At 41.2% G+C, this 26,657-nt stretch overlaps 1 protein-coding gene across 4 annotated transcripts in view; it reads left to right on the top strand.

The window, feature by feature from the left end:
- diaph2 (diaphanous related formin 2) overlaps positions 1 to 26,657 on the top strand; it is a 624,067-nt gene that overhangs the window by 504,516 nt on the left and 92,894 nt on the right. For 3 of the 4 annotated variants that reach the window (XM_033030391.1, XM_033030390.1, XM_033030389.1), the window contains 2 exons: positions 17,197 to 17,292; positions 18,642 to 18,689. In XM_033030391.1, coding sequence (XP_032886282.1) covers positions 17,197 to 17,292; positions 18,642 to 18,689 — 144 coding nt within the window. The remainder of the gene's footprint in view (positions 1 to 17,196; positions 17,293 to 18,641; positions 18,690 to 26,657) is intronic. The other variant, XM_033030392.1, reaches the window with a different exon arrangement.

Genomic DNA, 26,657 nt, shown 5'->3' with positions numbered 1-26,657 from the left:
ATCAGGAGTCAATATCAATGTGGAAGAAGCTGTTTTTAAGTTTCAAGAAGATACAAGAGGGAGAAGGGAATAGTGACTCTTTCGTCTTTCTGATGTTAAAGACGGTTAATAAACTTAACAATTGAGTTGAGTTGTACTTGGCCATAGAGTACAGGGAGTAGAGCACATAACCCTGACAAGTACCAGTGTTGAGGGTCAATGTGGAGGGAAATGTTAGGACCAATTCTAACCAACTGAGATCAACTGGTCAAGATGTCCAGAAGCCAGTTGCAGATGGAGGCCCCAACGCCAAGGTCCAGAAGTTTAGTGATGAGCTTATTCAGTATTATAGTGTAGCTGTTGTCGATGAAAAACATCCTGACATAGGTGTTCTTACTGTCATTGTGACCCAGAGCTGAATGTAGTGCAAGAGAGATGGCGTTCTCTGTAGACCTATTTATTTTGTTTACAATTTATACAGGATCTGGATTGTCTGGACATTTGGTGCAGATATGTGCCATTAATATTCTCTTGATGATCGATATTGGAGCTGCAGGGCAGTGGTCATTGTGGTAGATCACTTTATTTTTCTTCAGGATTAGAATTATGGAGGTTGCCTTGAAGTAGATGGGAAAAATAGACTTGAATTGAGAGGTTGATGATGGCAGACTATGGCCAGTTGATTGGCGCAGGATTTCAAAATTTGTCTTGGCTGGCCATTTTCTGAAATTTTTTCCTTATGATAGCAAATTTGTCTTCTGCAACTGAGATGTGTAGGACAAAGCCAGCAGGAGATGAGAAATGTGTCTAAGTGGAACTTTGTTGGCCTGTTCAAAGCAGGAGTAAAAGGCATCTAGCTCATCTTAGAAACATAGAAACATAGAAACTAGGTGCAGGAGTAGGCCATTCGGCCCCTCGAGCCTGCACCGCCATTCAACATGATCATGGCTGATCATCCAACTCAGTATCCCGTACCTGCCTTCTCTCCATACCCTCTGATCCCCTTAGCCACAAGGGCCACATCTAACTCCCTCTTAAATATAGCCAATGAACTGGCCTCGACTACCCTCTGTGGCAGGGAGTTCCAGAGATTCACCACTCTCTGTGTGAAAAAAGTTCTTCTCATCTCGGTTTTAAAGGATTTCCCCCTTATCCTTAAGCTGTGACCCCTTGTCCTGGACTTCCCCAACATCGGGAGCAATCTTCCTGCATCTAGCCTGTCCAACCCCTTAAGAATTTTATAAGTTTCTACAAGATCCCCTCTCAATCTCCTAAATTCTAGAGAGTATAAACCAAGTCTATCCAGTCTTTCTTCATAAGACAGTCCTGACATCCCAGGAATCAGTCGGGTGAACCTTCTCTGCACTCCCTCTATGGCAATAATGTCCTTCCTCAGATTTGGAGACCAAAACTGTACGCAATACTCCAGGTGTGGTCTCACCAAGACCCTGTACAACTGCAGTAGAACCTCCCTGCTCCTATACTCAAATCCTTTTGCTATGAAAGCTAACATACCATTCGCTTTCTTCACTGCCTGCTGCACCTGCATGCCCACTTTCAATGACTGGTGTACCATGACACCCAGGTCTCGCTGCATCTCCCCTTTTCCTAGTCGGCCACCATTTAGATAATAGTCTGCTTTCCTGTTTTTGCCACCAAAATGGATAACCTCACATTTATCCACATTATACTGCATCTGCCAAACATTTGCCCACTCACCCAGCCTATCCAAGTCACCTTGCAGTCTCCTAGCATCCTCCTCACAGCTAACACTGCCCCCCAGCTTAGTGTTATCCGCAAACTTGGAGATATTGCCTTCAATTCCCTCATCCAGATCATTAATATATATTGTAAATAGCTGGGGTCCCAGCACTGAGCCTTGCGGTACCCCACTAGTCACTGCCTGCCATTGTGAAAAGGACCTGTTTACTCCTACTCTTTGCTTCCTGTTTGCCAGCCAGTTCTCTATCCACATCAATACTGAACCCCCAATGCCGTGTGCTTTAAGTTTGTAAACTAATCTCTTATGTGGGACCTTGTCGAAAGCCTTCTGGAAGTCCAGATACACCACATCCACTGGTTCTCCCCTATCCACGCTACTAGTTACATCCTCGAAAAATTCTATAAGATTCGTCAGACATGATTTACCTTTTGTAAATCCATGCTGACTTTGTCCAATGATTTCACCGCTTTCCAAATGTGCTGCTATCCCATCTTTAATAACTGACTCTAGCAGTTTCCCCACTACCGATGTTAGACTAACTGGTCTGTAATTCCCCGTTTTCTCTCTCCCTCCCTTCTTAAAAAGTGGGGTTACGTTTGCTACCCGCCAATCCTCAGGAGCTACTCCAGAATCTAAAGAGTTTTGAAAGATTATTACTAATGCATCCACTATTTCTGGAGCTACTTCCTTAAGTACTCTGGGATGCAGCCTATCTGGCCTTGGGGATTTATCGGCCTTTAATCCATTTAATTTACCCAACACCACTTCCCGGCTAACCTGGATTTCACTCAATTCCTCCAACTCCTTTGACCCGCGGTCCCCTGCTATTTCCGGCAGATTATTTATGTCTTCCTTAGTGAAGACGGAACCAAATTAGTTATTCAATTGATCCGCCATATCCTTGTTCCCCATGATCAACTCACCTGTTTCTGACTGCAAGGGACCTACATTTGTTTTAACTAATCTCTTTCTTTTCACATATCTATAAAAACTTTTGCAGTCAGTTTTTATGTTCCCTGCCAGTTTTCTTTCATAATCTATTTTTCCTTTCCTAATTAAGCCCTTTGTCCTCCTCTGCTGGTCTCTGAATTTCTCCCAGTCCTCCGGTATGCTGCTTTTTCTGGCTAATTTGTACGCATCATCCTTCGCTTTGATACTATCCCTGATTTCCCTTGTTATCCACGGATGCACTACCTTCCCTGATTTATTCCTTTGCCAAACTGGGATGAACAATTTTTGTAGTTCATCCATGCAGTCTTTAAATGTCTTCCATTGCATATCCACCGTCAACCCTTTTAGAATTAATTGCCAGTCAATCTTGGCCAATTCACGTCTCATACCCTCAAAGTTACCTTTCTTTAAGTTCAGAACCATTGTTTCTGAATTAACAATGTCACTCTCCATCCTAATGAAGAACTCAACCTTGGGATGAAAGGAGCCGATGCCATGCTAACATGTCATGCCATGCTAATATGTGCTTTCTGCAAACATTATGTTAATGATGGCCATCATAATCTCTGTTCCAGTCTGTCGTCTTTAGTTCCAAACCATTTATCTTATTACAAATTGAATTGTGGAACAATGATGGTCTAATATATACCATGTAAAAGTTACCTTATTGTTGCACATCTGCAGAAATGTGTTATTTTTATGTAACTTTGTAATTATGCCTGCTGAATTCCCACAGGGAGAATATATAAATATATTTGCTTCATTCAGGCATAAAATACTATCACAATCAATTTGTTCTTTATCTCAGAATGTAATGAAGATTAATCAATTTGCATTTAATTAAAAATAATCATTTAAAGCCATATCCCTTCTCCACGTTAATATGTAGGAAAGAACTGCAGATGCTGGTTTCAATCGAATGTAGACACAAATTGCTGGAGTAACTCAGTGGGACATGAAGCATCTCTGGAGAGAAGGAATGGGTGACGTTTCTGGTTGAGTCTGAAGAAGGGTCTCGACCCGAAACGTCACCCATTCCTTCTCTCCAGAGCTGCTGCCCGTCCCACTGAGTTACTCCGTGTTTTGTGTCTCCCTCCATGTTAATGAACTGGGTTGATGTCGACTGCCCAGTTCAGTTCCAGAAACATCCAATTTAGCAGTAAATCAGTGGGGATTTGAATTTTGTCTTGTGCAGTTTCATTAAAAGCCATTTGTTTCATAGTTTAATGACTGGCACCTGAAGGTGAAACATACTGAACTGAAATGTTACAGTAAATTAGTTGTCATTTAATTGTCAGATTTTGAATTTAAATAGTTGCAAAGTTGGAGTAAATTCCAACATGTGGCAGGAGTGTAAACTTAATTACAGATTAAGGGCCTGTCCCACTGCGGCGACCTAATTGGCGAGTTTGGAAGAGTTTACCCTCGACTCATACTCGCAAATGGTCGACACGAGGTGCTAGGAGGTCTTTGTAACTCTCCTTCACGCTCGAGAGTAGTCCCCGCGTACTTGAGGCCTCAGCTAGGTCGCGGCGTATTTTTCAACATGCTGGAAAATGCCCGCGAGCAAAAAAAAGGTCGCCATGGAAAAAATCGCTATTTTTTTACTCGTAGGTTTAGTCGAGGTAGGTCGTAGTAGGTCGGCATGTTATTCGTAGGTAATCGAAGGCAATCAAAGGTAATCGAGGGTAGTCGAAGGTAAAGCTTGTTGAGAAAAAAAAGGTAAGTAAACCGACCGGTAATGTTAAATGCCCGCTAAACTTTATTAAAAGTTGTCTGGCTTCTTAAAAGTGTCCCCACTCCTACCCCCCCCCCTCCTTCTCTCCCCTTCTCTCCCCCTCTCTCCCCTTCTCCCCCCCCCCCTCTCCGCGCTCTCTAAAGGACATACCATAACTGTGCCAGCCGTCTGTGTGTGTGTGTGTGTGCAGACGGTCGATCCGGCTCGCGGTTTCATCGCTGACGGTCGAGGTTTTTCATGGGGAGTGCCCTCGAGCTTGAAGGCCGAATACAGTCGCTGAAAAGTCACGTTAGTGGAACAGGCCCTTTAGTCACCATGCTGTGTGATTCTTTCTTCTTGTCATGAAGATCAATTCAAAAGAGACACTAGGGATTATTCAGACTATATTGTATTTCATGTTAAACTGCATTTACACCATATATTTGAATACGTTGCTAATATACTGTTCATTTATTTGCTCCCTGATTGCCATCTCTTTTTTAAAATCTCTAAAAGAAAGCTACTATCTGTTAATGCCAATGGAGAAACCACTCCTTAGATTCCATTTCTGTCCAAATAAAGTACAGAATATTCTGTGCAAGAATATTAAATGTAGCCAGAGAGCTAGCCTATTTGGCCCCTCCAGCTGCTTCCCCATTCAACAGGATTAAAGGCTGATATATCTACCCTGTCTCCATATGCCTTGATTCTAATATCCAGAAATCCACCAGTCTCACTTTTGAATGCAGTTAATGACTTGGTTTACCTGGCCTTCTAGAGTAAAGAATTCCAAAGATCTATGTACCTTCCCCTCAGCTCTATCGTACTTGAGTTTGATCTATATATGGTCTGATCTGCTTGGATCTGATGCAACACAATTTCCTCATATCAATTCTAACTTCCCTTCATCTTGAGACTATGAACTGGAATCCTCAACCAGGAGAAATATTTTGCCTAAATAAGAATATTTTTTTAATGTTTTGATGAGGTTACACTTTTTCTCAAATCTGGAGAATGGAGATTTAGTGCACTTAATCTCTGCTTGTATGATGGATGTGCCATCTCAGTTTCCAGACTGGTGAATCCTCTCTGCACTATAACTATATATTCTTTTAGGCAAGAGGACCAAAATTGTACACATTACTTACTCGTGATCTATATAATTGTGGGAAGACATTGTTAATCTCCTTCTTAAAATCTTGTGGTGGTAAAAGTCAAAGTAAAGTTTGCCTTCTTGTTTGATGCACCTTGATGTTAGCTTTTAATTACTTGTATACAAGGACTCCCAGGACCCTTTGGAATATCAATACTTCTCAATCTCTCACCATTTAAAGGAAATTATATTTTTCCAGTTCCTCTAATGTGGAGAACCCCCCACCCCCCACCCCCAACCTCCTTCTTACCACATTGCCAACTCACTTATCCTGTGTTTGTCCACTTAAACTATTTATGCATTTTCATAGTTACTATACATAGCCCCACAATTTCATATCACCACCAAACCTAAAATGTTAACAGATTGTGAACAGTTGTGGTCCAAAAATCAGTGCATACTGTGTGTCACCTCCCTCCCCCCAGAATGTCATTCTCTGCTGGCTGTTAATCTCTGTTGTGGAACCATTTTTGAAAGTCCTCTGTAAATCCGATTGGTTGCATTTCATCTTATCTTTTAGATACATCCCCAAAGAGCTCCCATAGATTAAACATAATTTCCGGTTCATAAATCCAAGTTGAATCTGCTCAATAATATCAATGATATAGTGTGCTCACTAAAGATTTTAACATAACCAGGTCAGATTAATATGCTGACAAAAATGCTGGAGAAACTCAGCGGGTGAGGCAGCATCTATGGAGCGAAGGAAATAGGCAACGTTTCGGGTCGAAACCCTTCTTCAGACTGAAGAAGGGTTTCTCCAGCATTTTTATCTACCTTCGATTTTCCAGCATCTGCAGTTCCTTCTTAAACAGATTAATAGGCTGACAGTTTCATGTTTTCTCTCATTCTTTCTTAAAAGTTGCATTACATTTGCTATCCTCCAATCTGTAGGAGCCATTCCAGAATCTAGAGAATTATGTAAAATTATAACCTGAGCATACACTATCTCTTAGGCAACTTCTTTCACAACGCCAGATGAATATCATAAGGTCCTTGAGACATTTAGATTTTCAGGCTCATTAACTTCTCTAATAGTATTTCTGTACTAATACTATCTTCTTTTCATACTCATTTGAACGAGACCTGGTCCCCAGTATTTCTGGAAGGTTTTCTTGTGCCTTCTTCCATGAAAGTAAACCAGTGTTTGTTTAATTTCTCTGGCAGTTCTTCCTTGAGGTTCTCCCGTCTGCCTGTAAATATCCTAATATTTGCCCGCCTTGGCCTTTTCAACATGTATATTGGAAATTTGTGTTTTTTGGGGGTTTCTCAAGGGTTTCCTCTCACAGTTTTATTTTGCTTTTATCAATTTCTGCATCACCTTATCTTGATTTCTAAAATGCATCCAATCCACAAGCGCACTGGTTTTTCATTTTGTAACCCCTCTCCTTGGGATTTAAAGTTCCAGGAGTTTGCTTTGCTACTTTTTACAACATGGTTTCTTGTAACCAACTTACATAAAATAATATGCCGTCTCAGAGAATCATTATCCATGACATGCTGAAGACAATTAATTCTACCTTACCATCCCTAATCCTATATGGTTTGATTAAATCTGTGCTGTCAGATTGTCTATTTAACATTGTCATTGATAAGCCATTAATATTCCTGCTCCTGATTTATAAGTTTGTAGTGTATTCTATTCCCTGCAGATGTTCATTGCTATTCTTATGCATGTATATCTTTGTTAAGAATAAATGTTTTTCTTCCTTGGTAAAATGGCAGTAGTTGCCAGCAAAAGAAGCATGTCTGATACGCATAACTTGGCTTTATTATTGTTGGTTGAACATTTTCAGGTTCATATTTGTTGAATCTAGTTTTCACTTTTCACTGGGTTAAGTTATCGGGGAATTAGTGATGAATGATATGAACCTTTAAACATTGTTAGAGTGTTGAACTTTGAAAGAGAGTATTTGGCAAAGTATTGTTTTTGTAAATGTCCATTTATAAAATATCAATGTTTGTTCAGGGAGTTGTAAATTATTTTACATGGACAGCTCAGTTAATGCTTTTCAGTCAAACATCATCTGAAAGGATTTCAAAACTATGTAGGCTCAAGAGTAAGGAACTTGCCAAAGATATGTTAGAATCAATTATATGTTGAAATTGTATTTAATGTTTCTTTACTGCTTTATAGAAATTTCATTTAGTAAACAATACTGGCCCTGAATTTGCATATGACAGCAAAGAAATACCTCTTGCTACTTCCACTTTTGTACTTTGCTTTGATGATGCTTGATATAGTGATGTCCATTTTTGTGGACTTCCATTTGCTGATATCTGAAATAGGTATTTCTATAGATTGGACTTCCCTTTGCAATGCCTGAACTGGGGATTTCCACAGATTCCTTGACTGATGTCTGCAACTGTCAGCTAACAGCTAGCAGCTGTGATATCATCAAGTTTGCTGAGCAGTTGCAATAATGAGTTTGCACAGCCAGCAGAACAGAAAGCCATTTTAATAATTTTATAAACATAATACAGACTATTTAATAAAGATTGAAATATACACATATGATTAAAGTAGTAGCTGAATTTCCATGGTGCTTAAAAATAAAATCCCACATATTTCTTCCAAGGAAATTATAATCCATATCCATAAAACTAGTTTTTAAGGGGCAGATGGTTTGTTAAGCAGTTATTATGGCTTATGCCTCACATAATTAAGCATAAGATTTGCAAGATATTTTGTGGTGGAGCTACTTCAGTAACTACATGAAATTCATTTCAATCAACTGATTACTCTTGATTTTGTTGGAGAAGGCCAAAAAAGGCACAGCCTGTGAAGGTGAGCTGGATGGCTGACAGCAACTTTGGAATTTTAATATTAAGCTATGTAAATGTGGAAATCCTTAAGTTGCTGTCGGTTTTGTGGTGTAGTTAACTAGGTTGGCTTTCATCCAGACCACAATATCGCAGCCTTTGTATTCAGTCTTTCTGAATTGAAGACTTTGACCAAACTAGTTCTTACTGTGATTATCACCTGTCATGCACATCTTCTCATTCATTATCTGTTAATTAAACAATCTTGGCAATATTCACACGCATGCATTCTACAGTGAAATGAAAAGAGAGCAGACTTCCAGGGCCATCAAGTCTGAATATCAATTGTATGCTGTGGTTGCAAATCTCATTAAAAAATGACACTATCTCCTTATAAAAAATACTTTAAAATTGAAATGAAACATAATGGCATTTCACTTTTTAGTACGTTAATGGTGCCTTTAGAATATACTCTTCTTTTCAACAGCAGGGCCTTACATGCACACTTTCTATTCACCAATCATCCAGAAGATAAACTTTTTTTTTTTAAGCCAATGCGCAGATGTGATTTTATTCTCTCTCCAGATGCACATGTTGAAGCTGAGATGAATACTTTAAGAATGAAGGAGCTAGAATATTAATTGTGATCCATTCTTGATGCAGTTTTGACTAATTGTGTGGGAAGGAACTGCAGATGTTGGTGTGAACTGAAGATAGACAGTCTGAAGTTCTTCAGGCTGTCTGACGAAGGGTCTCGACACGAAACATCACCCCTTTCCTTCTATCCCGAGAAGCTGCCTGTTCCACTGAGTTAGCATTTTGTGTCTATCTATGCAGTTCTGACTAGGTTGTTTTCAGTTTTGTCGAGCATTCAACTAGACAAATCTCATTTGTCTCTTATCTCTATGTGATGGAAGTCCAATCCAGAAGTGCAGCCACATTTATCACACTTGTGCGAACAACTCACACCTTACACTAATTCTTTTTTCTTTTATGGCCCCAAGTTAGTGGTGCATGAAAATGTGGGATGGCAGTTTAAAGTTGAGTGTCATATAATAATAATAATAATAATAATAAATTTTATTTATGGGCGCCTTTCAAAAGTCTCAAGGACACCTTACAGAATTTAACAAGAGTAAAAAACATATAATCGGAGTAAAATAAATAATAAAGACATCACCAAACACAAATTAAAGACAGAATTCGATCCAAAGACAAAAAAAAAATCAATAACACAATGTGAAGAGAGAGCAGCGGCAGCTAAACCGCGCCAGCGTACACTCTCCCTTCCGACAGCCATCTTGGACACAAACTAAAATAATCACTTACACACAAAAATCATCCCCCCACAATGGTTACCACTGTGGGGGAAGGCACAATGTCCAGTCCCCATCCCCAGTTCTCCCAAAGTCAGGCCTATTGAGGCCTCCGCTATTGCCTCTACGGAGGCCCGATGTTCCTGGCCGTTCTCGCCGGGTGCTGTTGCCCCGGCGTCGGGAGAGTCCTCCCAGTGGCTGGGCCACCTGGAACGGCCGCTTCCTAACGGAGACCGCGGCTTTCGAAGCCGACAAGGCCGCGCCGGTTTGGAGCTCCCAGGCTCCCGATGTTGAAGTCGGCGCCGCACGCTCCGCTCCGCAGACCCGCAGCCCGGAGGTGTTGAACTCGGCTTGGGCCTTGCATATGGCTTGGGCCTTGCAGCTATTTCTCATGTGCTGTTGTCTAGGCCTTTGGATTACTTCTGCCCATGTCCTTAGATCTGTGGTTCTTCGTAGAATCTTTGGAATACATGAACCATGTTTACGCTTGACATGGGCATTCCAACAAAGCTGTGCTGAAGAAAGCATTGCTTTGGTACAAAACACAGTGCTGGAGGAACACAGCATGTCAGGCAACATCTGTAGAATGAATGGACAGTCGACGTTTTCGGTCAGGACCCTTCTTCGTAAAAATGCATCACTTTGACAACTGATTCTACTTTAGCAGCAATATGTGCAGGCAGCCCTGTCGTGCTACACTGCAAATGTTGTTTTTGAAAGCCAAGGAAGCTATAAACAATAGATAGACACAAGATAGACACAAAAAGCTGGAGTAACTCAGTGGGTCAGACAGCATCTCTGGAGAAAAGGAATAGGTGACGTTTTAGGTCGAGACCCTTCTTCAGGCTGACCTATATGAGATATAAACAGTAATGCTTCAAAATGAACGGCAATAGTTAGTCCAAAACTCACACCCATATAACTGTAAGCTAAAACCAGTCCATGGCCTGTGCTGCAGTCCTAGTCTCCAGAGGTAGGCTATGCTCAATCCTTGGTTGTTTTGTCAAATGCTCACAAATAACATTAACTTTGAGAAAGTGAGTGTGTTCATCGCTGTTGATCTTGATATTAAAACGTGGGACTTTTCTTGATACAAAACATGTTGTTTTTCATGACACAAAAAGCTAGAGTAACTCAGCAGGTCAGACAGCATCTCTGGAGAAAAGGAATATGTGACGTTTTGGGTCTAGACCCTTTTTCAGTGGTTGGCTCGCCTCCGAGAACCAGCATCTGCAGTTCCTTCCTACACATGTTGATTTTCATGGACAGAAGCAGACTTTTTTCATGTCGTTTCTCTGCCTCCCCTCTCGCGGCCTAACAGCTTGGATTGGAGTGGCCTTTCCCGGAGTTGGGCACAGAGCTTCAGCAGTGGACGCAGTGTGGAGTTTTCCATCGCGGAGCAGGGGCGAACCCTTGCCGGGGGTCGCCAGAAAGTAGTGCTCCGATCGCTGGCCTGGTGACTTTGGCATCAAGGGGCTGTGGTCTGCAGAGCTTCTAGCCGCGGGCGTAGTGTGGATTTACCATCCGGAGCCTGGGATCGCCGGAGAAGAGCTCCGACTGCCGGCCTGCGGCCTATAACATACTGAAGCCGTGGTATCCAGTAAGAAAGTGGTCGGAGTTTCGATCATCCCGACGAGAGGGCATGTACACCTGGCCGTCCGTAGCGGAAACTACGGAGGGTTCATGGCCCTGACCAAGGATGAACAAAGGAGGAGGACTGACTGAACTTTGTTGCCTTCCACCACAGTGAAGAATGCTGCGGTGGATGTTTATGTTAGATTCTATTGTGCATTGTGTGTTCTTTTTTTTAATTGTATTCCTGCATGGAAAATTCATTTCACTGTACCTTCGTTGGTGCATGTGACGAATAAATTTGTATTGTTTTGTATATAGACGTGATTTATGTGATCACAAGTCTATATACTTATATAGGTTTCTCAGTAGTTTTGTGGGTTGCGCTTGTTCTCAGTAGTTTTGTGGGCAGGGCTTGGCCTATATGAACTGTTTAAATTACAAACTGTCCTGATGTTAAGCACCGCCTTGTAAATTTGCAGGCTTTTGTTTTCAGGTATTTAAAATGTAAATGACTGACAATTGTGTAGAAATACGGAACTGCAGATGCTGGTGTACAAAAAAATACAATTTTCAGACTAAAGAAAGGTTCCCGACCTGAAACGTCACCTATCCATGTTCTCCAGAGATGCTGCCAGATATACTGAGTTACTCCAGCACTTTGGGTTTTTTTTACATCAATTGTGTGTTCTGAAACCAGGTGCTAGCAGTGAGCCACATTCAGCAACATCTGGGGCCATGTGATTAGTTTTTTTTATCCAATGTAATTAATTCTAGTAACTTGTCATAATTTGTAGTTCTCTTTCTCTTGGTGAATAATTTACAAATTAATGACGTGTTTGCACCACATTTATGATAACGTGTTTCTATTAGATTTCAGTATGAGATAAGCAATGTAAATCTACTGCTTTCAGTAAGTCCTTAGGCTACATATCTGGAGGTAATATCAAACTTGCACCACAAACTTTACATTAGCTTTTTTGCTGTGGAATGATCTCTTAAGCATCTATGGTAATTGCTGCAAGAATTTTCAATAGTTTGGGTCATTGCTGGCCTGTACTATTCTCCTTTAGTTCACATGGGACTTGAATGATTCAGTTTTAACTGACAACAAAGATAACACCCCTGGAAATCTTACAACACAAGCACTGTAAATGTAATAATGTCAACTAATCATTTACTTTAGGAAAACAGCTTATAAGATACAAATATTATCTGTAGACTTGTGACCAACCTAACAGAATATCCATGTCAGGACTGTGATTAAGGCAGGGGTTTGGTGTCGTTGATGCCGAGGAAAGAAATAGTAGGATTGGAGACTTTGAATATGTGATATTATTATTGCATCGGTGTAATGTATGGAATTATTTAGGTTTTTTCTCAGCAATATTTCAAATTATCGAAAGCAAACTCTTCAACTGTTCATTGCAAACATTATTCATAGAATCATTGATTGGTAAATGACCATTCGGTCATTCTGTCTGTTCTATTTCAATTACAGCAACCTACTACTGCCATCCCCTAGCCTCTAGCTCCGCAAACCTTTCTTCACTGTAAATGTATCCAATTCCCCCTTGAAGACCACAATGGAACATGCCTTCACCACATCTGGACTGTGTATTGAAGATTCCAATCACACTGTAAAATAGTTTTTTCCACATCATTCTTAATGATCTTTCTCTTTATTTTGTACTGTCACCTCTAGTCCTTGAGTCCAACAAAGAGAATGGCCTCCCATTATTAACTCTGTGCAGACCTTCATAATTTTATTAACTTCTATCATGTCACCCCACCATCTTCACTTGAAACATGCCCAGTTTATTTAATCTATTCTTGTAAAACGATTCTCACAAATATTTTCTGAACCCTCTCTATGCCAACACATCATTCCTATGCCAAGGCAACCACAATAGAACGCATACTGCAGCTAATGCTAGGGCAGTGTTGTGTAAAGGTTCAGCTTGACTTCCCTCATTTTATGCCCTTCGTCTCTATTAATAAAACTCAAATAAGGCATACATAATTAAACGTTTTCTCTTCCTGCCTTGCCATTTTTATTGATTTGTGCAAACATACCTATACTCTATCGGTGTCAAACAATTGCACTGCTCAAGTAAATAAGCGTATTAAAATGCAGGAGTACTGTAACATGTTGGGTCAATATCTTAAAGAAAAAAATGCAGGAACATTTTAAAACACTATCCTTAAATAGAACTAATGCAAATTGATGGGAGAAATATTTTAATAGAATTGGCTAAAACAAAGAAGAAAATGAAAGAATAATGATTAGAGCTGAAGGTCGATTGATTTTTTTTTCATTGCTAAGTTCCTCTCTCCTGGTATCTTAAATGAGCAAAATATTGTCAGTAAAATTTGCAGCTTATAACAAAACATTACAAGTCTGCTTAATTTCCAACCTCATTGAGCTGACAAAATTACAAAATTACCTTGTCTCAATTTAGCAATTTAAAATGAAACTTCAAAACATTGCTTGCAGTTCTTAGATTAACAACAATGAATTGTATTTGATATGTGTGATACAAGTGCTATTTGGTAGTTCAAAATTGGACAGTTTAAATTTGTAAATTTAAACAGGGTAACTAGGAAACAAAGTGTACTTTTATCATTATTGTTCAGAGCTTTTCACTGAAAGTATGCAATTAATTAATAGAGAAAATGTTCATATTGATTTTTACGTGATTGATTTAGCAGTTTGCAAACAGTGAATGCACGCATCAAAAATGAAATCCTTGCATTTATGTAAACCAAATTTATATTTTATTGAGTAATTGTGCTCTGAAACCACGAGGTGTTGCAGGCCCCACTTGCAGCACTGGGCCATTAACAGCTAAATGGCTAATATTTTAAATCATAGTATTGGAATTCTATGTCAACATAATTTTTGTTGATTACTTTTCACTTTCCAATTATCGTACAAAGACATGCTGACAATATCAAAACCAACAGTGTGCATGATAATGAGGAAGAATATTTCAGGTAACAGGAAGTTAACAAACTACAGCCTAGGTGGGAACAAAAATGGCCAATGGAATTCAGTCTAGAGATGTGTGAGGTAATACATTTAGGATGGTGGGTGGTAAGCCGGGAAATATTATAGTATTTCTTTAGCAGCTGAAGAAAAATTGAGAGATTCCCTGAAGGTAACCATACAGATTGATAAGGTGGTTAGAAACACAAATAGATTACTTGTCTTCATATTATACAAAAGTAGGTCCTGCTGGAATAATACAAAACATTGGTTAGGCCGCAGCTGAAAAACACCCTGGACATCACGCTGTAGAAGAATGGGATAGTGCCAGGGAGAGTGGGATAGAGATTTAGGTTGGTTTGCCAGAGCAGGCGATTCGTAGATATGAGTAGGGAAAATCTATGGTGGGCTTGTTATCATTGGGATCAAAGGAGACTGATCTATAAAGCATCATGAATAGAATGTATAAGTATCATTTTCTGGGAATGGCCACCAGAGCAAGTATAGTATAGAGGATCTTAATATGAATGAATGAATGAATGAATGAATGAATGAATGAATGAATGAAATGAATGAAATGAATGAAAACTTTATTGTCATTCAGATATACACCTAGACACAGTGCACCTTGAACAAAATTTTGTTGCATTTGACTCTCCAATCAGGTAAATAGTAAAAGTAAAAGTGCTAGGTGCGTCCATAAAAATGCCTCATGTGCATGGTTCTGTAAAATAAATATATATAAAAAGTTTTTTAAAAGTGTCGATATTTAAAAAGTTCTAGCCTCGGTTTTGTTGATTGTTCAGTAATCTTATGGCCTGGGGGATGAAGCTGTTGCAGAACCTGGTTGTCCCGCTCTTCATGCTGCGGTACCTCCTCCCAGAGTTAAGCAGTATAAACAGTCCAAATTGTGGGTGTGTGGGGGCTCTGGTAATGCCCTTAGCTCTAATCAGACAGCGCTTGTACCCCATGCCCATGATGGAAGGAAGAGAAGTCCCAATTATTTTTTCCGCTGTCCTCACCACTCTCTGAAGGCACTTCCAGTCCGCAGCTGTACAGCTGCCGCACCACGTAGAGATGCAGCTGGTCATGACCGACTCAATTGTGCTTCTGTAGAAAGTGGCGAGGATGGGAGGGTGGAGGTGTAAACTTCTCAACCTGCGGAGGAAGTACAACCGCTGCTGTGCCCGTTTTGCCAGAGATGTAATGTTTGTGGACCAGTTTAAGGTGTCCGTTATATGCACCCCCAGGAACTTGATCCTTTTCACCTGCTCCACTGCTGAGTTGTTGATGCAAAGTGGAGTGTGACTGGGCTGAATTTTCCTTCTGAAATCGACGACAATCTCCTTGGTTTTGTTCACATTTAGGAGAAGGTTGTTTCATGCAAGTCAGCAGGTGAGGCAGCATCTATGGAGTGAAGGAATAGGTGACGTTTTGGGTCGAGACCCTTCTTCAAAAACGTCGCCTATTCCTTCTCTCCATAGATGCTGCCTCACCCGCTGAGTTTCTACAGCATTTTTTGTCTACCTTCGATTTTTCCAGCATCTGCAGTTCTTTCTTAAACATTAATAAGCAAGTCATGTAGTTTAAATAGGAATTTGCAAGAGTGCAGAAACAGTTGCAGAATTAATATACCTGTATCATCTTGCAGAAGGATTCAGTAGGATGTAATAGCAGCACACTGTCACAGAATGATTGAAATCTTCCAAGCTTTTGTTCCTCAAACCATGATAATGTAACTTTCTGCTGCATGATCTAGAAGAAAGTTTACCAATGCAAAATGTCTTTACAAATTACATCGTGGGAAGCCCTGAACAAGTGAAAACATGAATAGTTAATAAAGATAGCAGATATGAAAGTTTTAATTCTGGATTAAATGAAGTTGACTCCACAATTGCCTTATATTTCAATCTACAACCAATAATAAACGTAACATTAAAGCAGAAATTGCTACAAGATAATGTATTTTCTCTTATTGATGTTGAGATTCTGCATTTTTATTACTGACTATCATTGATTGATGGTTCACTAAGTGCTTAAGTTGCATGGCTTTATTTTCACTGAAGAAAATCAGATATTCAGTTGTTTTTATATTTAATACTGTTAAGTTGGAAAGATATAGAGAATCTTATGTCCAGTTGACCAATGGAGATGTGTTGTTTAGGTTTGGGGATTATCCTTCCTGTTATTTTTTCAGTTATGCTTTTTCATTCCATATATAAAAAAATAAATAGAAATACATATTTTTGTATTATTTATGTTTTTCATCATTTTATACAAATACAATCAAGTATGTTTTCCAGTTGATGCTCCTATAAATATATACCACTTATTATGAAGGTGCCTGATATTGAAAATGTATTTGTTTAATCTATGTTTTATGCCAGTCCAAGATCTAGGATATTTAAGCATCTTTATAAAGGAGTAGATTAATGATAGTGGAACACAGATAGGTCTGTAACTGATAAAACAGTGTCATAGACTGCCAATGAACTGTCAGTACCAAAGAGATATGAACAGTAACATTTCAAGATATCCTGTGACATTTGAGGTGATAGTCTATTCACTACTTGTCTACTTTCCAAACTGAATGAAGAATAGCTGGAGATGAATTTTTAATTACGATAGCGAATCAAAGATAATGGGAGAAATTATTATGCACTTTGTGTTAATATCCAAGCATTTAGTATCTACATTTTTTCCCTCTCTGATAGGGAATGTGTGTATTGAAGAATCTGAACTGTTGCCATCTAAAATTGTTTTTCATGATTATGTACTTTGTCGTGAATCTTTGATTTATGTTAAACTTTGTGTTGCACCAGTTAACTTGGAAGAATATAGTTCACAAGTGTTTCATTAAAAGTTTGCACATGCTCTTTGTCTAACCTTGTGATCTGGCATACAATTAAATATCATTGGTCTTAAAACAACAATTACTATCCTTTGATATTTGGGAATGTATAATGTATAGACTGAAATATTCATAATGTAATGCACTTTATAATGCTTAACTCGGCATTTTATTTTTTGCAGAGGGCAATGAAACAGGAGTAATGGATAGCCTGCTGGAGGCCTTGCAGTCAGGTGCTGCTTTCAGGGATCGCAGGAAGCGCACACCCAGAAATCTCGGTGAGTGGGAAACCTAGAGTAAGAAAATATAGCATAGCATGAATTCTCATTGCCACAGATGGGGTTTTTTTTACAAGATTTTCAGGATTATTTAAAAAAACATGTTCTGTTACCAAAGAAATATATGCACAGTCCTTTCTAGATATTAATTATGCATCAAAACCAAAGAATGGTGAAAAAAATTAATGCGTTTCTTCTCTATGTAATCACCTATCATTGAACCACTTTGATGCTAATAATGGCTTTATCAAGGTCGCTGGTAGGTCAACAAATAAAGAGTATGGCACCTTTAATATTCAATTCAATGTAAAGAGGAAGGTTTTAAATCCTGTTCAATAGCATTTTCATGTTGAGTCTATAATGGTGTATCTTTTACATAGAATCTTTAAAACCTGTAGCTGCAGAAAATACAGATAAAATACATATAAATATTAGAATAAATAATCATGATAAATTTGATTTAAATGCTGGAAAGGAATGACACATTTTGTAACACCGCAGCCTCACAGCTTCAGGATCCAAATTCAATCCTGACGTCTGGTACTTCAATCGTGGAGTTTACATGTTCTGCCTGTGACTGTGGTTTTCATCTGGTTTACATCCACATCTCAAAGATACATGATTTGGTAGGTTGATTGGCTACTTCAAATTACCCCCAACATATAGTTGAGTGATGGGATCTGGAGAGCGTAAAACAGTGTAAATGGATGTTTGAAGGTTGACAGAAACTCAGTGGGCTTTGGGGCCGATGTCTAAAGCCGTACAACTAATCCAATACAATTATGTCTATACTGCAAATGAAAATGTGATCAAAATCTCCAATGTGTGCATTGTAACTTCTTACAGCAATTTCCGCAATCAGAACTGCAGACTTAAACCAGTTTTATAAATATTTGTAATTAATGAACCAACAAATATATAAACAAATTATGCCATTGAGAATATAGAGAAAACTTTTTTTGGGTAAGAAAGAACTGCAGATGCTGGTTTAAATCGAAGGTAGACACAAAATGCTGGAGTAACTCAGTGGGTGAGGCAGCATCCCTGGAGAGAAGGAATGGGCGACGTTTCGGGTCGAGACCTTTCTTCTTTTGGGAGTGTACACAATGCTGATCTAATATATTGAGATGTGCTTATGTAAAGTTATTTTATTTTTAAAATAATTTAATCATTAAAATGTGTTTCATTGAATGATATTAAAGATTTCCGGTTGGTTAACAGATCATTATAACTGATCTGTTAATTTATTCACTGGCAGCTTTCACACTGCAAAAGGTTCCTTCAATGTAAATGTAGCTGCCGTTTGACTGAAGTCATTTTTTTGATAGCTTGCTTCCTGGTTGTTGCAGGTGAACATGGTCCAGCTAGCCCAACATCCCGATGGCCCGTTGACAAGGGTAAAGGAAAATAAAATTCAAGTGCTTCTACTTTCCTTCCATCTGTCTCACTTTCCAGTTCAGCATAAAGCCTCTTAAAATGCTCTCAATAGATAATTGGCCGTAACCTTTACTTTGTGCCTGCGGCAAAAGTTTTGTTGAGGACAATATGATGGTAGCAAGTTTTTCCTTAATGTTTGTTCTGAAGAAATCTCTATTTTAGATCTCTCAGCAAAACTGTATTAATTTCACACCCAGCTGAAGCTCCAACAGTGCCTTGGCATTAAGCTCAAAATGTCAAGCAGTGTACTTAGTCCAATCTTTTCTAATGGATTTTGGCCTTTTCCTTTACTTTGTGGTTTAGAAATATGTCTACAGTATTATGTCTTATCTGTGTTTTTGGATGACGTTTCGGGTCAAGCCCCTTCTTTCAGACTGAAGAAGGGCCTCGACCCGAAACATCACCCATTGCTTCTCTCCAGAGATGCTGCCGGTCCCGCTGAGTTACTCCGGCATTTTGTGTCCATCTTCAAATGACGTCACTCGCTCCAGACGGCTGTGCGTACGCATTAAATCGCGCGCGACATTCGCGGGACCGTCGTGCCTCAACGCGACCACGAGGTCGCGTAATTAGCGTGCCAAGGACACGTAAGTGGGACAGGGGCTTTAAGCAGCAACTCTACCGCTGTGCCACTTTGCCGCCACAATAACAGAACATAGTGTTTGTTGGCATCTCATCCACCATCCAAAATACACATTCTCTCCATCATCCAGTGCAACGTGTATCATTAACATATTCCATTGCAGTTACTTGCTCAGACAACACCACTCGGATCTGTAGCCTAAGGTAGGACAAAACCAGCAGTTGCATGGAAACCACTGCTAGCACATTCTCCTTCAAGGTGCCTGCTATCCTCACATGGAAATGTGTTCAACATAACTCCTGGAGTTCCTCAGCAGCAGTTGTATTTTTACCAGAAAGAGCAATGGTTTTATAAGATTGCTCACCTCCACCTTTTGAGGGCAATTAACGATGGGCAATAAATGTCAGCTTTAGCATCAATCAGTTTTACTCGTCACATTGCACATAAAGTGCAAGTGAAATGAATTTGTCAGCAGCGGTACAATGATAAAGAACACACAAACACAATAAAAATTTCATACAAACATCCACCACAGCATTCATCACTGTGGTGGAAGGCACAGAAATTGGCCAGTCCTCCTCCATTTTCCCCCGTGGACGGGACCTCAACCCTCCGCAGCCATCGCTGCGGGCGTCCAGATGATAAAAGGACAAGGTAAAAGTCAAGGTAAGTCCAGGATCGGCTCTTCCCCACCGGAGACCGCGGCTTCAGGTTGGTGTAGGCCGCAGGCCGGCGGTCGAAGATTTAAAGTTTGCGCCGCAGCCAGAAGCACCGCAGACTGCAGGGCCGACAGACGAAGCTCCCCTCCAGGGATCCCCGGTGATGGTAAGTCGCCACCGCGCCCGCGGTAGAATTTGGCCACGGGCCGGCGGTGGAAGCTTCTTCGACTCCCCGGGTCCCCAACGTGAGATCCCTGGCTGTAGACGCCGCGCCAGCTGGAGCTGTGCAGACCGCGGCTTCAGACTGCCGGCTGCCGCGGGCCAGCAAAATGGAGCGCACCCCTCGCCCGCTCCACGCCGAGAGTCCACACTGCGCCCGCCGCTGAAGCCCCAGACGCGTCTCCAGGAAAGGTCGCGCCGATCGTTGTTGTTAGGCCACGGGGGAGGCGACCTGGAAAAAGTCGCCTCTCCGTGGAGGAGGCGACCGAAGCGGTTTCCCCCTCACCCTCCCACACCACCCCACACAAAGCGCACAGAGGAACATTAAAAACATACATTAAAACATACTAAAAAAACAAAAAAAGTAGAAAAAAACGGACATGCTGCTGACAGGGCGCCGGCTTGCAGCGCCCCCACCAACCCCCATCAACAGCCACATCCTGAAAAATGCAGAAATTAATTAATGCAAAATTGACTTTCTACTTATAGGTGAAACATATACCTATCCATGTTGAAAGACAGGCTAGTTTTAGATAATCCAGTAATTATAAAGGAAAAAAAAAACTTTTATTTCTATAACATTTTTTGCAAATTGTGAAAAGGTTTTACATTTCATCTACTCAAAACATATTTGTTGGAAACTAGAGTGATCTATTCTATATGCAAAAAATGCATTCAAGTATATGAGTATCTTAGTGAGAATATTTTATAGCAAAGTTAAAAACTCAGTTCTATTGGATGTTTTGATGTCTAAAACTAGACTTAAAATAATATTCCAAAACACATCTGGTAGTTAGGAAGCAAATCCAATACTTTTCCTGTAACTAGGTTAAAAAAATGGAGAAGTGAGGGCATAGGTTTTGAGAAAGGGTCAGATTGTACAATGGAGGTGGATGTCCATGGATAGAAATGTTGGAAGCAAGGATATTGTTAGATTGTGGGCAAAATGACTTTTAAGACCCTAAGAGTGTTACAAAGCTTCACAAATCTTGAAGTGCATAAGAGGAATATGACAAAGCCAAAAAGTGTCTCGTGCTGCAGCGTCATTAAAGAGATACTGAAAGTGGTAAGTAAGTACAAATAGTGATAGACATCTAGAAGAGTAGAAACCACTTATGCTGACAATATGCAGATAATAATCTTTTTCATATAGACGTTTTCTGGAATGGAGAGTGACATTTTTAGTAAAAGATCAAAGAGGAATATGTAGCATACGATTTCATATATGGGTAAAGAGAACCAGATGATGAGATGCAATTTAAGGAGTGAAGCAGCTGTGGTTTGAAACTAGCAGTGCCAGTTGCCAGCAAATGCTTTGTTTATGTCAAGGAAAGATGGGAAAGGCTACATTTGTTCAGCAGGAAACCTGAAGAATGGGTTGATTTGATAATTTGAGGTAGGTTTTTGATTAGGGCAAAATGTATGAATTCTCTTATATGCTAAACTGACAGGTAGCTTCAACATTAATAACAGGCTTCACTTCACTGAATACAGACCTGTGTGTATACTTGCACAGCTCCAATGCTGTTTGTGAGTTGAAGTTATGCATTACTTATTTTCATTTTATTCATTAATCTTAAATGCAGATTAAGTAAAATGTCCTTGTCCAACAAATGAGTATTTCCTTCTCACTCTGCCCTGCTGAACAGGCTGCTTCCCTCATCGCTCTCCCCATATCGGCCCAGCCATTTCCTCAGCATCATTTCCAAATCAGCACAAGCGCTCCTTTGGCCCCATCTCTGAGTCGGCACGGGCACTCCCTGGCACCATCCCCGAGTCCACGTGCACACTCCTGGGCACCATCCTGAGCACTGTCCCTGTCGGCTGGAAACTCCCTCGGTACCATCCTGCATCAATATGGTTACTCATTCGCGCCATTTGCCTGGCCGCGCACTCTAGAACTCCAGTTAATGAAGCGTGCTTGTTGGTAACATGCAAGATAGCAAAGCTTTAACTGTATTGGTGTTGGTGCACCCAAATGTTTCAATTGGCACAAGAGCATCTGAAATGGAATATGTAATTATAGAATAAACTGTTTCTAGAGCTGGTTTCCTTAATAGTTGTTGAGAGGGGATTTACAATAAATGGGAGGGAAAAGGGGGCTGTAGGTGGACAATCATTCCTTCGGTATGTACAAACAGAATGAGTGTTTTACTCTTTTAAAAACAGCATATAAATAAAAATACTTGGTGGTGTCACCATCATTAAAGTGTAAACATATTTATGTTCAGAAGAAACAATTACCAGTAATCTTTAGCTTTGAGGCATCATTTATGTTATTATACTGTATCAGAAGATTGAAATCTAGTGGCAATAATGTTGGCATAAGATGGATATCCCTTGTAATATCCATGTTTTTCCATTTGAATTTCAAAAGTGAGAAGAGTTTAGTGGTTACTAGACTAAGTGCGACCCGTTGGGTCCCAGTCACACCAGAGGCCTGGTCTTCCAACGCAACCCATTCCCCAATGCAATATTCCACCACTCACCCGTTCCCCCAATGCAATATGCCACCCAAAGCCCCTAATTGTGCAGGTGCGGCTCATTTCCCATCGTCCCCCAGCACTCTCTCCCCCTCCTCTTCATGTGTGGGAGGGGAGGGAAAGGGGGTGTGTGGCAAGGGGAGGGTGGGGTGGGAGGGGAGGGGGAATGTGTGTGGGCGGGGGAGTGTAGGAGGGGGGGAAGAGGGTGGTGTGGGGGAGGGGGGGGTGGGTTGAGGGGGTGAGGCGGGGGGGTGAGGCAGGGGGATGTCAGGCGGGGGGGTGTGAGGCCGGGGGGTTGAAACGGGAGGTGGTGTTAGGCGAATGGGGGTGTGAGGCAGAGGGGATGAGGTTGGGGGGGTGTGAGCCGGGGGGGGTGTGAAGCAGGGGGGTGGTGAGGTGGGGCGGGTGTGAGGTGGGGTAGGGGTGTGAAGCGGGGGGGTGTGAGGCGGGGGGTATGAGGCAGGGAGTGTGAGGTGGGGGGTGTGAGGCTAGGGGGGTTGTGAGGCGGGTGGGGGGTGTGAGCCGGGGGGGTGTGAGGCGGGGGAGTGAGGCGGGAGTGTGGGCGGCGGGGGTTGTGGGCGGGTTGGAAGAGAGCTCGGAGAAAAGACAAGGCACAGATGGGTATCACGAGGGAGGGGAGCGGAAGCCATCGAGGGGGACCAGAGGGGAAGGGGCTGTAGCTGACGGTGCGCTGAGTACTCACAGCGGGCTCTTGTCGCTGGACGTTCTCCGCCGGGATCAGTTTCCGTTTTCTATCTGGCGACATTCCGACAGCGCCGGGCTTGGCCGGGCTGCTTCCGGTCCCTCCGAAACTTGTGTCTGGTTGGAGACTTCCGCCGGCCATCCAGAGCCTCCCTCAGCTCCAGGAAAGACGTGATGGCACAGGAAGGGGCGGACCGTCCCGCGGAGTGACAGGAGAAAAGACCAATTTATGCAGCGCCGACAGGCAGGAGAGGAGATCGAGCTGCTCACATGTAATTTTTAAACCTCGATAACTTTTACATTAGACCCACGATCGAAACAAAACTTAGTGCACTCGCAGCAGAGGAGAACGGTGAGTATGCTGGCGAACAATCGTAGCTCTATCGCATACCGTTTTTGCGCAAATAGAAAGACTGCACAAACCGGTAGATAACAAGATCAGAGTTTTAGTTATGTATACATTTTAATGATATGTGCTGAACTTTGAAAGCCCTTTAAAATACTTTATTTTCAAATCTGAACTCAGCATGGGTTTTTAACTTATTGCCCAAGGTAAGACTTAAATATGGTGTTCTGGGTCAATTTGAAACATCAGAATATGTTTTGAAGTCTTCTATACTATAATGAGGACAAATATGTTTATATTCCACATCTCCTTGGTACGTTTACTATAAATCTACCAACACTCACAGTTATGTGGACCGCACCTCCTCAAACCCTGCTTCGTGCACAGGCTTTATTCCCTACTCCCATTTCCTCCGTCTCCACAGCATCTGCTTCCAAGATTATAATTTCCATTCTAGGTTATCCAAGATGTCCTCTTTCTTTAGCAAACTTTGTTATCCTCCCCTCCTGTCATAGGTGGATCCCTCACCCATGTCGTCTCTGTGTCGGGTAGTTCCGCTCATGCTTCCCCCTCCCCCAGATGGAACAAAGATATTCCCCTGGCCCTCACATTTCACCCCATCAGCCTCCACATCTAACATATCATACTCTGACATATCCATCAGTTCCAACATGATCCCACCACTAGATACATTTTCCCATCTCCACCCCTTTCCGCTTTCCACAGAGACCGCTTCCTCCGCAACCCCTTGGTTCGCTTGTCCCTTCCCATACAAACCAACCCCTCCCCAGGTACTTTCCCCTGCAACCGCAGGAGATGTAATACCTTCCCTATACTTCCTCCCTAGTCTCCATTCAGGGACCCCAACAATCCGTCTAGGTGAGACAAAGGTTAACATGCACCTCCTCTCACCTCATCTAGTGCATCCGGCGTTCCGATATGGACTCCTGTAAATCAACGAGATCAAACATAAACTTGCCGATTGTTTCGCTGAACACTTGCACTTGGTCTGTCAAGGCCTACTCGATCTCCAGGTTGCTAACCATTTTAACACCGATTCCCACGCAAACTGCCCTTTCTGTCCTGGGCCTCCTCCATTACCACAGTGAAGCCACATGCAAACTGGAGGAACAGCACCACATATTCTGTTTTAAAGTTTACAACCCAGTGGTATGAATGTTGAATTCTCTAATTTTTGGTACCAATGTCACCCCCTCCTCCTCTACTTTCCTCCTTCTGGCTTCACAATTCACAACTCTTCAAACCTAACTGACATCTTATGTTCTTATCTCTGGTTTTTGTTCCAAATATCAAAATATTTGTAGGCCTATAAAAACCCCCTCTCGCCTATGTTGACCTATGTTGACAACTGAGTCACCAGTTGTAGAATCCACTAAATCTCACGACCGAAAGTAACGCACAAGCGACACCAAGCTTTGCCAAACAGCTTGTGCCTCGTTTATTCCAGAACACCCTCTTAACATAAAACTTCCTCATTACAACTCGTGTGCAGATAAAGCCAATTAGTGCGTCTGACCTCGGAGTTGTTAATCAGCTCTTATATCTGGACCTTCACGTGAGGCTGCTGGCTAGCTGCCAGCGGTAACAAGCTGTACGAAAAACCACATGGGCATGGAGTCGCCACAACATTCGACACTTTGTCCTGCCTCTCCTCTTTTGCAGGTTTCTTCTCTCCCCACCCCCGTCCCCGTCTCCCCCACCTGCTACAATGTCTGAAGAAGTGTCTCGACCAAAAATGTCACCTATCCATGTTCTCCAGAGATACTGCCTGCCCTGCTGAGTTACTCCAGCACTTGGAATCTTGTGTTTAAATTATAACTAATTTGAAAATCTTGTGCCTTTATTCTGTTCAGAGTAGCATGATGGCACTTCTCTACACCTCATGTACATATCTATTCCCCATCCCGCACGCACTGAACCGATACTCTCTACAAGTATAGGGTCTAGCTACGAATAGGATCAAGCTTCATCTCTTCACAGCAACTGTGTGTAGTACCATAGTTGTTTATTTTTCTCTTTTCACAATAATACAGATGTGGGAAGTGATGGATCAGTGGTATTATCACCAAATTGATAATGTATATACTTAGGACAATGTTCTGGGTACCTGGATTTGAATCCCACCATGGCAGATGGTGATAAATTTGATGCAAATTCTGGAATCAAGAAGTATAATGTTGGCTGTAAAAAATGATAGTCGGTGGTTGTAAAGCCTCATTTAATCCACGTCCTGGAGTGGAGGAAATCTGTTAACCAGACTTAAAGCAATGTCGTTGACTCTTAAATGCCTTCTGAAATGGCCCAGCAAGCTATTCAGTTGTAATAAAAGAAGCAAAACCTAATGAATCACACAGAATCAACATAAAAACCTGAAACATTAACAACAAAAATTTGCCCTATAAAGTGCACACCATCCCAACTTGGAAATTTATTGTCATTTCTTCACCACTCAAAGTACTTTGCATCTGCCATTATTTTATCTTCAATCTCGCTCAAATCACTGAATTATATTTTTCTGTCATCTCCATCTCCTTAGTTCTCCCTCTTTCAGAATTCATCTACCTGTACCCTACCCCACACTGAATGCCTCTTAGCAATGGATTTTAAAATGATCCTAATCATATACTCAGCTTCACTCCTTTCAAATAACCTTTAGGTCCACATCTTTGGGTATATCTTCAGGTTAACTTCTGTTTCTCTATTTTGTTTGTAAGTCGACCACCATTCTTTGCTAAGAGGAAGGAACAAACACAGTAATTACTAGTCATTTAGTTTGATTTCCATGGTAGGCAAATTATTGAAATCCATTCTATCAAACAGTATAAGCTTTTATTTAAAAAAACACAGATTAATTGGGACCAGTCACCCAGATTTGTCAAGTGAAAGTTGTGGCTGATTAGCTTGACTAAATTTGT

Source organism: Amblyraja radiata, chromosome 12 (assembly GCF_010909765.2).
Source record: "Amblyraja radiata isolate CabotCenter1 chromosome 12, sAmbRad1.1.pri, whole genome shotgun sequence".
Taxonomy (NCBI): domain Eukaryota; kingdom Metazoa; phylum Chordata; class Chondrichthyes; order Rajiformes; family Rajidae; genus Amblyraja; species Amblyraja radiata.
Note: the sequence above shows the minus strand (reverse complement) of the source record. Positions and strands in the feature narration are given on the sequence as shown.